The sequence below is a fragment of the Oncorhynchus gorbuscha genome, linkage group LG10 (genome assembly GCF_021184085.1).
Source record: "Oncorhynchus gorbuscha isolate QuinsamMale2020 ecotype Even-year linkage group LG10, OgorEven_v1.0, whole genome shotgun sequence".
Lineage (NCBI taxonomy): Eukaryota > Metazoa > Chordata > Actinopteri > Salmoniformes > Salmonidae > Oncorhynchus > Oncorhynchus gorbuscha.
In genome coordinates this window covers 41,310,779-41,323,928 of record NC_060182.1, presented here as the reverse complement: position 1 = coordinate 41,323,928, position 13,150 = coordinate 41,310,779, and the positions used below count along the sequence as shown (strand labels likewise).

General features: G+C 48.9%; 1 protein-coding gene across 1 annotated transcript in view; it reads left to right on the top strand.

Annotated features, from left to right (window-relative positions):
- huwe1 (HECT, UBA and WWE domain containing E3 ubiquitin protein ligase 1) overlaps positions 1-13,150 on the top strand; it is an 86,598-nt gene that overhangs the window by 56,871 nt on the left and 16,577 nt on the right. Inside the window, 18 exon segments of the mRNA XM_046366126.1 lie at positions 1,509-1,691; positions 2,506-2,672; positions 2,889-3,110; positions 3,646-3,747; positions 3,989-4,116; positions 4,357-4,516; positions 4,953-5,181; positions 5,521-5,699; positions 5,916-6,005; positions 6,184-6,390; positions 7,478-7,834; positions 9,814-10,024; positions 10,299-10,423; positions 10,691-10,806; positions 10,808-10,915; positions 12,163-12,372; positions 12,555-12,739; positions 12,849-13,126. Coding sequence (XP_046222082.1) covers positions 1,509-1,691; positions 2,506-2,672; positions 2,889-3,110; positions 3,646-3,747; positions 3,989-4,116; positions 4,357-4,516; positions 4,953-5,181; positions 5,521-5,699; positions 5,916-6,005; positions 6,184-6,390; positions 7,478-7,834; positions 9,814-10,024; positions 10,299-10,423; positions 10,691-10,806; positions 10,808-10,915; positions 12,163-12,372; positions 12,555-12,739; positions 12,849-13,126 — 3,257 coding nt within the window.

Below are 13,150 nucleotides of genomic sequence, written 5' to 3'. Positions count from 1 at the left end.
ACAAGATTCAACAACTGAGACAAACTGAACAAGTTCCACAGACATGTGGCTAACAGAAATGGAATAAGGTGTCCCTGAACAAAGCGGGGGAGGGGTTAAAATCACAAATAACAGTCAGTGTCTGGTGTGGCCACCAGCTGTATTAAATCTCCTCCTAATGGACTGCACCAGATTTGCCAGTTCTTGCTGTGAGATGTTACCCCACTCTTCCACCAAGGCACGTGCAATTTCCTGGACATTTCTGGGGGAATGGCCCTAGCCCTCACCCTCCGATCCAACAGGTCCCAGACGTGCTCAATGGGATTGAGATCCGGACTCTTCGCTGGCCATGGCAGAACACTGACATTCCTGTCTTGCAGGAAATCACGCACAGAACAAGCAGTATGGCTAGTGGCATTGTCATGCTGAAGGGTCATGTCAGGATGAGCCTGCAGGAAGGGTACCAAATGATGGAGGAGAATGTCTTCCCTGTAACACATAGTGTTTAGATTGCCTGCAATGACAACAAGCTCAGTCCGGTGGTGCTGTGACACACCGCCCCAGGCCATGACGGGCCCTCCACCTCATACTAGATCCCGCTCCAGACCTCAGTGTAACGCTCATTCCTTCGACTATAAACGCGAATCCGACCATCACCCCTGGTGAGACAAAACAGCGACTCGTCAGTGAAAAGCACTTTTTGCCAGTCTTGTCTGGTCCAGCGACAGTGGGTTTGTGCCCATAGGCGACGTTGTTGCCGGTGATGTCTGGCGAGGACCTGCCTTACAACAGGCTTACAAGCCCTCAGTTCAGCCTCTCTCAGCCTATTGCGGACAGTCTGGGCACTGATGTAGGGGTTGTGCGTTCCTGGTGTAACTCAGTCAGTTGTTGCTGCCATTCTGTACCTGTCCAGCAGGTGTGATGTTCGGATGTACCGCTCCTGTGCAGGTGTTGTTACACGTGGTCTGCCACTGTCCGCCCTGTAGTGCTGTCTTAGGCGTCTCACAGTACTGACATTGCAAGTTATTGCCCTGGCCACATCTGCAGTCCTCATCCCTCCACGGAGATGAGCAGGGACCCTGGGCATCTTTCCTTTGGTGTTTTTCATAGTCAGTAGAAAGGCCTATAGTGTACTAAGTTTTCATAACTGTGACCTTAATTGCCTACCGTCTGTAAGCTGTTAGTGTCTTAACGACCATTTCACAGGTGCATGTTCATTAATTGTTTATGGTTCATTGAACAAGCATAGGAAACAGTGTTTAAACCCTTTTATAATGAAGGTCTGTGAAGTTATTTGGATTTTTACGAATGATCCTTAAAAGACAGGGCCCTGAAAAGGGGACGTTTCTTTTTTTGCTGAGTTTATTATTTACCATCCGTTATTTGTCATTTTGATGTGTGTCAAAAGTTGCAATTGACCATGTATTTGACTAATGGACAGATTAATAGTGCATTTGTTATGCATTTTATCTGTCCCTGTGTGCCTAGGCTTCACTGAAAACTCCCCATTTTTCTCTCTCTCCCCCCAGGCTCCAGGCGGTGATGTGCATCATCAGCACCATCATGGAGTCGTGTCCGTCCACCTCTAGCTTCTACAGCACGTCAGCAGCCAAGACGCAGCACAACGGCATGAACAACATCATACGCCTCTTCCTCAAGAAAGGACTGGTCAACGACCTGGCTAGAGTACCGCACAGCCTCGATCTGTCCAGGTACACACACACACACACACACCACTGATCCTCTCAAACCCCTTACTCACCCTCTTAGAGGATTCACATTGCTCACTCCTTTATAGTAAGGCATCAGGAAAATCTTCCCCTGTGGGTGTTTCTTCCAAACAGCATGCAAAACAGCACGTTGACTGGTAGATTGTCTTGCACGGTGCCAAAGCTGGCTTAAGAGCCCCCACCCCCAAATTGGTTGTGTCGTCGCTATTGCTTAAATTTGCATAAATTTCATATTTTCTCAACTATCTTGTGGTCAAATTGCTGAATGTCTCCATCTCTTCCTTCCATTGAGAATGTTTTTCTCGGTTTCCCGGGTGGCGCGGTGGTCTAAGGCCAGCTGTGCCACCAGAGATTCTGGGTTTGAGCCCAGGCTCAGTCGCAGCCGGCCGCATCCTGGAGGCCCATGGGGCAGCGCACAATTGGCCCAGCGTCGTCCGGGTTAGGGAGGATTTGGCCGGTAGGAATATCCTTGTCTCATCGCGCACTAGAGACTCCTGCGGCGGGCTGGGCGCAGTGCACGCGGACCAGGTCGCCAGGTGTACGGTGTTTCCACCGACACATTGGTGCGGCTGGCTTCCGGGTTGGATGGGCATTGTGCCAAGAAGCAGTGCGTCTTGGTTGGGTTGTGTTTCAGAGAACGCATGGCTCTCAACCTTCACCTCTCCCGAGTCTGTGTGGGAGTTGCAGCGATGAGACAAGACTGTAACTACTACCAATTGGATACCACAAAATTGGGGAGAAAAAATAAAATAAATAAAAAGGAAATGTTTTTCTTACCATTGACTTGTTATCTCAGTCCCAACATGGCAAACACAGTGAATGCAGCGCTGAAGCCCTTAGAGACTCTGTCCCGCATCGTCAACCAGCCCAGCAGCCTGTTTGGAGGGAAGGGGGGATCCAGCAAGAACAAGGCTGAGCACGACACTGTGGGAGCCGCCAGAGACTCCAATAGCAACACACAAGGTACCACAGGTGATGCGTGCACACACACACACACACACACACACACGTTTGCACTCAAACACATACACACAGTAGACATAGACACATGTAGTAACAAATATGTACACACTACACACAGACACCCACATGCTCCCCAGAACCACAGGGATATAGGAAACTCACATTTAGACTGTTCTTGGCTTACTGTTCATCTCACTGAATCCATTTTCTTTGCAGGTGACTCTGGTGAGGCTGAGGGGACTCTGGTGGAGGGCAGTCACAGGGTCCAGGGGACAGACAGTGACCTGATGGATGGAGAGACGGAGGGAGACACGGCAGTCATCGCTGGTCAGCCGGAGGTGCTCAGCACAACGGCCATGCAGGTGGAGAACGAGCTGGTGGATCTGATAGACGAGCTGTTGGAGAGAGACGCTGGCGCCGTCAATAGCTCCATTATCGGTAAGCAGGGCGTCTGGAATCCAGGCGTCTGTTGAAAAGGGTGAAACGTTACAAACTGTTCAATTTAGAAAAGCATTTTCTAGAACAGAATTGGGGTCTCATTTCACCTCTATTAAATCTCTATCTGCAACATTCTAAAAGGAAATGTCTTTCCAGATTTCTATTAAATGTGACCGATTTTAATTCATTTTTTAAAATGAATTATTGTAGACCACTGACCGGCCAGCACATTAACCTCAGGAGGATGATCTCATCCTCTAGGGGGAAATGGCAATCATTTGAGAGAAGTTTGAGTTGGGTTTTGTCAGTGTTTTTTTCTCGGATTTACGCTTTGGCCACATGAGTATAGGAGTCAATAACATTTTTTGGATACGAGTTAACAGAATATAAACTTTGAAAACAAATGTTACCTTAATGATTCACCTGTCTGAATACACCACTGGACTCATCAGAGTGAAATGGGATGGTGTAGAAGAAAGAGGCGGGCACATGCAGTACATCTTGTTTCTGATTGGTTGTTTGCTCTGTAACTCAGTGGGACGTGGCAGTGGTGAGGATGAATCACAAGAGGATGTGTTGATGGATGAGGCACCCTCCAATATCAGTCAGGCTTCTACTCTACAGGCCAACCGAGAAGGTAAGTGCTGGTTCTGATATTTTATTTTCACATTGTCCTCCAACATGGTCTGACAATTATTGTGTATGCGTAACCTAGCCAGCACAGTACAGCTTGGCGTGGCTCTGTCGTACAAAATACATGAAATATCTATTTAATTAGTTTTATTTAGTTAAATAGGGTTATTAGGGTGAAAAGAGTTCAAGTGTGTTGGGTGGTTTGGTCTTGCTCACTGTCCCCCCTCTGTCTTCTCCTACCGTAGACTCTATGAACATCCTGGAGCCTGAGGATGAGGAGCACACGCAGGAGGAGGACTCCAGTGGCAGCAACGATGAAGAAGACAGCCAGGACGAAGAGGAGGAGGAAGAAGAGGAAGAGGAGGAGGATCAGGTGAAGAGTTTGAAGACTCTGGAAGGAGTTTTTTTGTGTTCAGTTACCTTGTCTGAGTCGTGAGGATTTGCATTGGCTCCGGCTTAGCGGGCTATTATACAGGACACCTGGGTTCGAACCGGCTTGGTCACATTCGAATGGTATCCATTTACTAACTTTAAAATTAGTTTTGTAATGGAAAAAATAACAAAGTGTAAAGAAAGAAAAAATTGTCTAAATATGCCATGTTCTGTTTCTCAGGACGATGAAGAAGGAGATGAGGATGATGACGATGAAGGTTCCGAGATGGAGCTGGATGAAGATTTCCCAGACATCAACGCGGCGCCACACATTCGCTTCGAGAGGTTTGACCGCGACGATGACCTCATCATAGAGTTTGACAACATGTTCTCCACCACCGGTGAGTCATATTGGTGTTTTTATTCCTCTTTGTTTTTCATAGTCTTTGTTTTGAATGTATGGATAGATTTAGAAGGCAGCTTCTATGTTATTGAACTGGGCCTATATATATATATATAAGCGTCTCAAGGGTAGGAGTGCTGATTTAGGATCAGCTCCCCCTGTCCATATATTCATAATCTAAAAGACAGAACTGATCCCGGATTGGCTACTCTAAGAGGCTTTATGATTACGGGCCCTGATTTATCAAAGTAGGTTGTCTCTCTCTTTTTTTAAAAATCCTAATGAACAACTAACACTAAAGACATAGATTTACGAATAGCTACGTAGCCTATATTATAATGGCCATATAGCAGTATGTAGAATGACGGGGTTGTGTCACTACGTTTCCCCCTAATGTCTGCAACTGTTCTCTCTGTTTATCGTGTTCCCATCAGCTGACATCCCTCCCTCCCCAGGCAACATTCCCAGCTCTCACCCCCTGATGGTGCGTCACGCCGACCACGGCTCCCTAACGCTGGGCGGAGCTGGCACCAACAACCGCCTGGCGCAGGGCATGGGTCGTAGCCAGAGAACACTACGCCAGCTCACCGCCAACACGGGCCACACGATACACGTCCACTACCCCGGGAACAGACAGCCCAACCCTCCACTCATCCTGCAGAGGTGAGATGGAGATGCTAAAATGAATGAATGGGACTTTTCCTAGGTCATGGGTCAGATTCTGTCAAACATTTTAAGCAGCTTTTGATTTTGTACGTACAAAGGAACCAATGGAATAGTCCCCCAAATGCTAAATCAATTGCACCTCAAAAACAAAGTATTGATTATAGTTGCTGTACTCGTGTATACATTTCTACGGTCATAGGTTCTGAAAGTGTTTGTTCATGTCTGTGCGTTAGAAGAAAATATGATTAAGTGTGTGAGTGTTTATGTATCAGTGTTGTAAGACGATCAACTGCTGTATATTAAATGTGTATGTCCCTTCTCTCTCCTCCCCTCCAGACTGCTAGGTCCCAGTGCTGCAGCTGACATCCTGCAGCTGTCCAGCTCTCTGCCCCTGCAGTCCCGCGGCCGCGCACGTCTCCTGGTGGGCAACGAGGACGTGCACATCATCGCCCGCTCCGACGACGAGCTGCTCGACGACTTCTTCCACGAGCAGAGCAGCACCGGAGGACAAGCCGGTATGACACTCGCTGTCCACCAGTCCAGTCTACTATATGGGCCTCTTTACCAGACACAAGTTGGCTCTAGTTCTGGACTAAGAAATACTGTCATTGGAGTAGAGTCCAGAACAAGGCTGAATCTATTGGAAACTGTCCCTAGGTGCTTAGTCTGTGGTGCGAGCCCAAGCTTTGATTGAATTATGTTGAATTCATCTCAAATATGTATCTTTCCAGGCACTCTGTCCAGTATCCCCACTGCCTTAACCCGATGGACTGATGAGTGTAAAGTACTGGACGCTGAGAGCATGCACGACTGTGTAGCAGGTACGACAGTCTTCTACAAGTCTGCTGTTGGACTACTGAGAAAATGATTTTCCGTGATTCTAACATTGTTGCTGATTCATACAGTTACTCATGAAGACTTATAGATGCACACACACACACACACACACACACTGTACACCCCAGCCCATCTCTCTAACCCTTTCTCTCTCATTCCCAGTGGTGAAGGTTCCTATCCTGCAACACTTGGAGACCCTGAGAGACGAGGAGCTGGAGGAGAGGAGGGAGAAGAAAAGACGCCAGCTGGCGGAGGAGGAGGAGGCTAAGCAGAACGACAGAAGGACAGGGGGAGAGGAGGCCAGGGAGCAGAGTCTACAGGGCTCGGGACTGGGGACTGTCAATGGTGCGGCTGGAGAGACCACTGCTGGTACTGGCACCTTGTTTTTAAATGCGAACACTATACTAAGTATAATTTCTTTGTAAGAGTGCAAGTGCTTTTACCGGATTGAGGTGAACTTTTAACCCTTTTGCAAAAGTGAATCCTTTCTTTCCAGATAACTTCCTGTTCACTTTTTCTGTCTTTTTTCTGTGCGTGTTTGAATGGACTCTGGCCCACTAAGTGTCCTCTGTCTGGACCCTCTTGAAGCCTGCAGACAGACAGACGGACACAGCGTAGCGTGCTGTGGGTTGAGGTAGTAGTTTGTATAGTTTTAGGATCACACCAGATCTGGGAGATAACTATACAGTCTACTGTCTTTCCCACGGCAACGCCAAGACGACCATATTACCATGGAAACCACAGGACTGACATCTTTGCTTCATCTTGGACACTTACTCTGCAACTAATACTTGGGGGGATTTTTTTTTACTGAGAATGTAGTTACATTTACATTTTAGTAATTTAGCAGACGCTCTTATCCAGAGCTACTTACAGTAGTGAGTGCATACATTTTCATACTTGTCCCCTGTAGGATTCGAACCCACAACACTGGCGTTGCAAGTGCCTTACTCTACCAAGTGAGCTACACCATGATGTTGCTATGCAACCTAATGTGCTTCTGTGCGTGTGTTATACGGATGTGGAACCCATACCCTTCTGTGGCTGTGCTGTGGTGAGGTAGTAAGTTGTGTTGTTGTTGGGGATCAGGATAGTGCGCCCCGTACGGGAGATAACTATACAACTTACTGCCTTCCTCAGTGCTGCCCAACTCTCAGCAATCTCACCCAGGAAAAAATAAGCTTTGGATTGATAGCATTGTACCCCTCGAACTTGGTGCTCCCCAAACCTCTCCTTGGTTCCCCCAGCCAGTTTCCCTTATTTAATCTATTCCAATACTAGCACACCTGTAGGACCTGTTTCTGTACTTTATATGTAACTACTGTAGTGGTGAACCTATAGCTCACTATTGAGTTAGTTTGACTCATCACTCCTGTGTGTTGGTCCATCAGAGGGAGGTCAAGTGAACCTAGGACTCCTGAACTCTGTCTAACTTCTCTGTTCTTTCTCCCCCCTGACTCAGAAGGTGAGGCCCAGGGCAGTGGTGTGTCGTGTCTGGACCCCCCTCGGGTCTCGGATGGTTTCCTCACCGCTCCCCCCTCAGGAGAGGTCACCCCCACAACCCCCGCCCCCCACGAACAGGCCCTGGTTTCCCTGGAGACTGCCATCAGCCAGCAGGTCCACCAGCCAATCGCAGACCTGCTCCTGGCCGAGTCGCATGCCAATTCACTGGCCGCCCTGGCAGGGGCCGGTCTTCCTGCCCTTGCGGCGGCATCCGATAGGCCGACCTGCGAAGTGGAGGCGTCACAGATGGAAATGTCCCCGGTGCCCACTATTGGTGAGAGAGGAGGAGCGATGGATGGAGGCAGGGAAGGTAGACTAACTTTGAAACTGTAAGAAGTGTGTTCGTTTTAGCTTTCCCAGCGCACCGGTTGGTGGAGTTTGCACATTTGAGACCATTCCGTTGGTCTCATCCATCCAGGGCACCAGGGTAGCTAAACGAATGCACCCTCTTTCACAGAGTGACTGATGAGCAGTAAGGGCACACATGTAGCTGCAGTGATGCTGTTGACTAAGCGGTCTCCTTTTAAATATAGCCATAATGGCTAGCGTTGTTACAGTGACCGTATTACCGCCACATCGGCGGTCACGAGTTATGACGGCGGTCAAATTCCAAGTGACCAGTTAGTCACAGTAATTAGGCTTCTCCGAGCTCTGATGCTGCTGATGGTCATTATTAGCCTACCAAACTTGATAACTGCCTGGTACTCAGCACTCTATTGTCCCTCTCATCACTCTGACATGAATGCAAATGAAATGGAAAATCTAATCAAACTTCATGAGAGCCCACAAGCTCATGTTGTGCAACATTTCTATAGGCTATGCAATTATGTGAAAAAACAGAGTGATGGCCTCTTTTAAAAAAAGGATCCCATCAGCTTTCTATAGGCTAGCCATACTATATTTATTTCCCAACTTTCCTAATATTAAGCACATTGCTTCTCTTTACAACAGGAGTATAGCCTACCTGGCTGGCATGAAAATAAACCACGGGAAAAGAGTCTTCCATCCCTTTAAGTGCATATGTATTTTTTTCCCTCTGCCAGTTTCAAGACGGGTGCATAATAATGGTCCATTCAAATTTCACACTTATATTATTTATAATATGTAAAGACAAGGTTAATCAAGAATAGTCTGATGGGTGACAATATTAGTGTATAACTTTTTGGAATGTTTATTTCTCACAGAACAGAATAGGTAAACTTTTGTACGATGGGGGATAGTAGATTGACATAGGCTAGTGCTTTTGCTGTTAAGTGTATTCATCTTGTTGGCTGACAAAGTAAATGTGGACAGTTCTTTCAATATCTTCAATATGCACCACGGAATTGGATAAGGACACGCGCAGTTGCGTCCACGATGTCTGTCTTCACTTGTAGCCTGTGAGAAAGACCGGATCATGTGACGGACATTGGCTAATGATAATTGAGCCATGTGAGTGAGCAGTGCTTCAGGGCACGCAGCCGGGAGAGGGGAATTATAATTATTATCTTCATTCAGCCCAATGGCCACTGGCAGCAAAAGGCACTGATTTTTTTAGAGTGCATTACGGCCACACAAAGGGGATGCCGCCGGGAAATTTGAGGCATTATCTCAAGTGCTTGTCAAATTGTGAATGAGACTGGTGAAGTGTGTGCAGCCTAAGCAAAAAACTAAGCAGAGCTCATACCTTTCATTTCATTTCTGGCGCAGTGGTTAAGGGCGCTGTACTGCAGCGCCAGCTGTGCCACCAGACACTCTGGGTTCGCGCCTGGGCTCTGTCGTAACCGGCCGCGACCGGGAGGTCCGTGGGGAGACGCACAATTGGCCTAGCGTCGTCCGGGTTAGGGAGGGTTTGGCCGGTAGGGAAATCCTTGTCTCATCGCGCACCAGCGACTCCTGTGGCGGGCCGGGCACAGTTTGCGCTAACCAAGGTTGCCAGGTGCACTGTGTTTCCTCCGACACATTGGTGCGGCTGGCTTCCGGTTGGATGGCACTGTGTTAAGAAGCAGTGCTGCTTGGTTGGGTTGTGTATCGGAGGACGCATGACTTTCAACCTTAGTCTCTCCCGGCTGACAAAATGTCATGACTGCCAAAGCTCTAATCATGGCTAACGACACGTTGCTTCAAAGTGTCGTGCTAGTGTAGATTTTGCAACGGAGCATATGTGTTCATGCAACCACTTTGTTGCCGTCAGACTATGCATAGTTGTTTAGTGTATTAACTGACCATTTTTCTTCTTCTTCTTCTCCCACATTTTCCTCCCTGCTTCTTTCACTCATTATTCTCCTCTCCCCGATCTTCTCCGCCCAGCCTCCCTGAGTCCAGACATCGTGGAGACCGCTGAGCCTGCAGCGGTGGGCTTGTCACTACTGGAAGGGTCTCCCATGGATACCAGTAGCCCCATTTCTGCCACGCAGGAAGAGCCCATCCCCAACCCCACCCAGGCTGTCCATCTGCCACAGGAGCTGTCAGGGAGTGGAGACGGCGGACAGACGGCCAGGCAGACAGACGGGGAGTCAGGGTGAGGGTCTTGGCGCGCAATACTAACGATACGTTCCAAATTCAAACCCTAGCTCCTACCCCATAGGCACTTCTCTAGATGTAAAATATTTGGATAGGTGTATATCAAACATGAACAAAATTATACCTAACCTATCAGAGGGCGAGATGGAGCTACTACTGTAACATATGACTTATACCAATGTGATCTGTTTAGATCTAATGTGATCTAGGCAGGAACTCTGAGGGGAAGATGAGCTCTCTGTCTCCCTCGCTCATGCTTTGCCCCTCTGTAGCTCCACCTCTGTCTCCTCCCCTGGAGAGACAATGCCCCGGAGTGACAGCGCAGACAGCCAATCCCAGGCCATCCAGGAAGAGCCCTTCCCATCCACCAGCAATGAGGATGAGGACCCACTGGCAGGTAAGAAGAGTCTCATTGGCTGGTTTCTCTGGCCCCTCTACCTCAGTGGTGGGCACTCCTCCTGGAGAAAGCACATTTTTTCCAACCCGATGCTAACACATGGTTCTTCTAATCACCTGTTGCTCATCAGGATCTTAATTGGACCTCGATTGTTAGAGCAAAAGCATGCATACACCGTAGATCTCCAGAGGGAGAGTTGGCCACCCTTGTGTTACGTCATGCACAGTAGAGCCCTACACTCACCCCCCCCCCCCCCTCCTCCTCTAGGCATCAGTCTACCAGAGGGTGTAGACCCATCCTTCCTGGCAGCTCTTCCAGAGGATATCCGTCGTGAGGTGCTTCAGAACCAGCTGGGTATCCGACCCCCAGCACGCCCCCCTGCCGCCGCCACCCTCCCCCTCCACCACTGCCCCCGTACTGGGAGGAGGACCCGGCGTCACAGAAGTCAGCCCTGAGTTCCTGGCTGCCCTGCCACCCGCCATACAGGAGGAGGTGAGGAACGAAAATACATCACCCTTATAATCATCCTTTTATGTATTATGACTTGTCTTGTAAATTATCTATGTGGGGCTTAAAATTTAGCTTAAATACACTCAGTGGTCAAAAGTATGTGGACACCTTTCAAATTTGTGGATTCGTCTATTTCAGCCACATCCATTGCTGACAGGTGTATAAAATCGAGCACACAGCCATGGAATCTCCATAGACAAACTTTGGCAGTAGAATGGACCGTACTGAAGAGCTCAGTGACTTTCAACGTGGCACCGTCATATCCAAAAGTCAGTTAGTCAAATGTCTTCCCTGCTAGAGCTGCCCCGGTCAACTGTAAGTGCTGTTATTGTGAAGTGGAAATGTCTAGGAGCAAGCCTAGGATCATCATGCGCAATGCCAAGCTAGAGCTGGAGTGGTGTAAAGCTAACCGCTATTGAACATTCTCTGGAGTGATAAATCACGCTTCACCATCTGGCAGTCCGACGGACTAATCTGGGTTTGGGTATGCCAGGAGACCCACTACCTGCCCCAATGCATAGTGCCAACTGTAAAGTTTGGTGGATACTGTTTTTCATGGTTCGGGCTAGGCCCCTTACTTCCAGTGATGGGAAATCTTAATGCTATAGCATATGACATTCTAAACGATTATGTGCTTCTAACTTTGGCAACCGTTTGGGGGAAGGCCCTTTCCTGTTTCAGCATGACAATGCCCCCATGCACAAAGCAATGTCCATACAGAAATGGTTTGTCAAGATCGGTGTGGAAGAACTTGCCTGGCCTGCACAGAGCCCTGACCTCAACCACATCATACACCTTTGGGATGGATTGGAACGCCGACCGCAAGCCAGGCCTCATCTCCCAACATCAGTGCCCGACCTCAATAATGCTCTTGTGGCTGAATGGAAGCAAGTCCCCGCAGCAATGTTCCAACATCTAGTGGAAAGCCTTCCCAGAAGAGTGGAGGCTGTTGAAGCAGCAAAGGGGGGACCAACTCCGTAATAATGCCCATGGTTTTGGAATGAGATGTCCACATACTTTGAGCCATGTAGTGTACATGCTTATGAGTAGTGTAGAGAGGGGAAGATTTAGTGATCTTGGTCTAACACCTAACATTTCCATTATACTCAAGCTGTTGAAGCCTCTGTGTGGCCTTAGGAAGACTTAATGAATGCTTTAAAGCCTGAATATGTTTTTTCCAAATTGGGATCATTAGTTAAAAAACCCTCATCGGTCTCTCCTCTCCCCAGGTCCTGGCCCAACAACGTGCTGAACAGCAGCGTAGAGAGCTGTCCCAGCAGCCCACGCAGGGCGACACTCCCCTGGACCCCGTCACCTTCATCCAGACCCTCCCCTCGGAGCTGCGGCGCTCCGTCCTAGAAGACATGGAGGACAGCGTGCTGGCTGTCATGCCCCCGGACATCGCCGCCGAGGCAGCTGCACTGCGCCGGGAGCAGGAGGTGAGTGTAAGATTCAAACGTTTTACTTCACACTAGCACAAAGTAACAAAAGTGAACATTCATAGAATAACTTCAAAAAATACAATTAGAAAAATTATCAAGTTCTGTTCCGGCTACATAATATACTGGGATATTATGGAGTCGTTTTATGATTGCATGTTTTGTCAATTTGACATCACCAGGCTCGTCAGAGACAGCTGATGCACGAGAGGCTGTTCGGCCATAGTTCCAGCTCGGCCCTGTCGGCCATTTTGAGGTCGCCTGCGTTTACCAGCCGCCTGGGGGGCAACCGAGGGGTACAGTACACCCGCCTTGCCGTGCAGAGAGGCGGGACCTTCCAAATGGGAGGAGGGGCCAACCAGAGCAGGTGAGAGGGCGAGGACTGGTGTGGGGATAAAGTCTGTGAGAGATGAGTCTGTTTAAAGTGTGTGTGTATGACAAGCTCCCATCTAACCTGTCCTCTGTCCTCTCCCCAGACCGTCCAGTTCCAGTGTAGACTCTCTGCTGCGTCTGCGGGGTCGTCTGCTCCTGGACCACGAGGCATTGTCCTGTCTCCTAGTCCTCCTCTTCGTAGACGAACCCAAACTGAACACCAGCCGTCTGCACCGCGTGCTCCGCAACCTGTGCTACCACTCCCAGACGCGTGGCTGGGTCATCCGCAGTCTCCTCTCCATCCTGCAGCGCAGCAGCGAGAGTGAGGTTTGTGTCGAGACCACCCGCCTGGAAGACGCCAGAGGCAAGCGGACTGCCGGCGGTCAGGGAGGTTACGGAGGGAGTA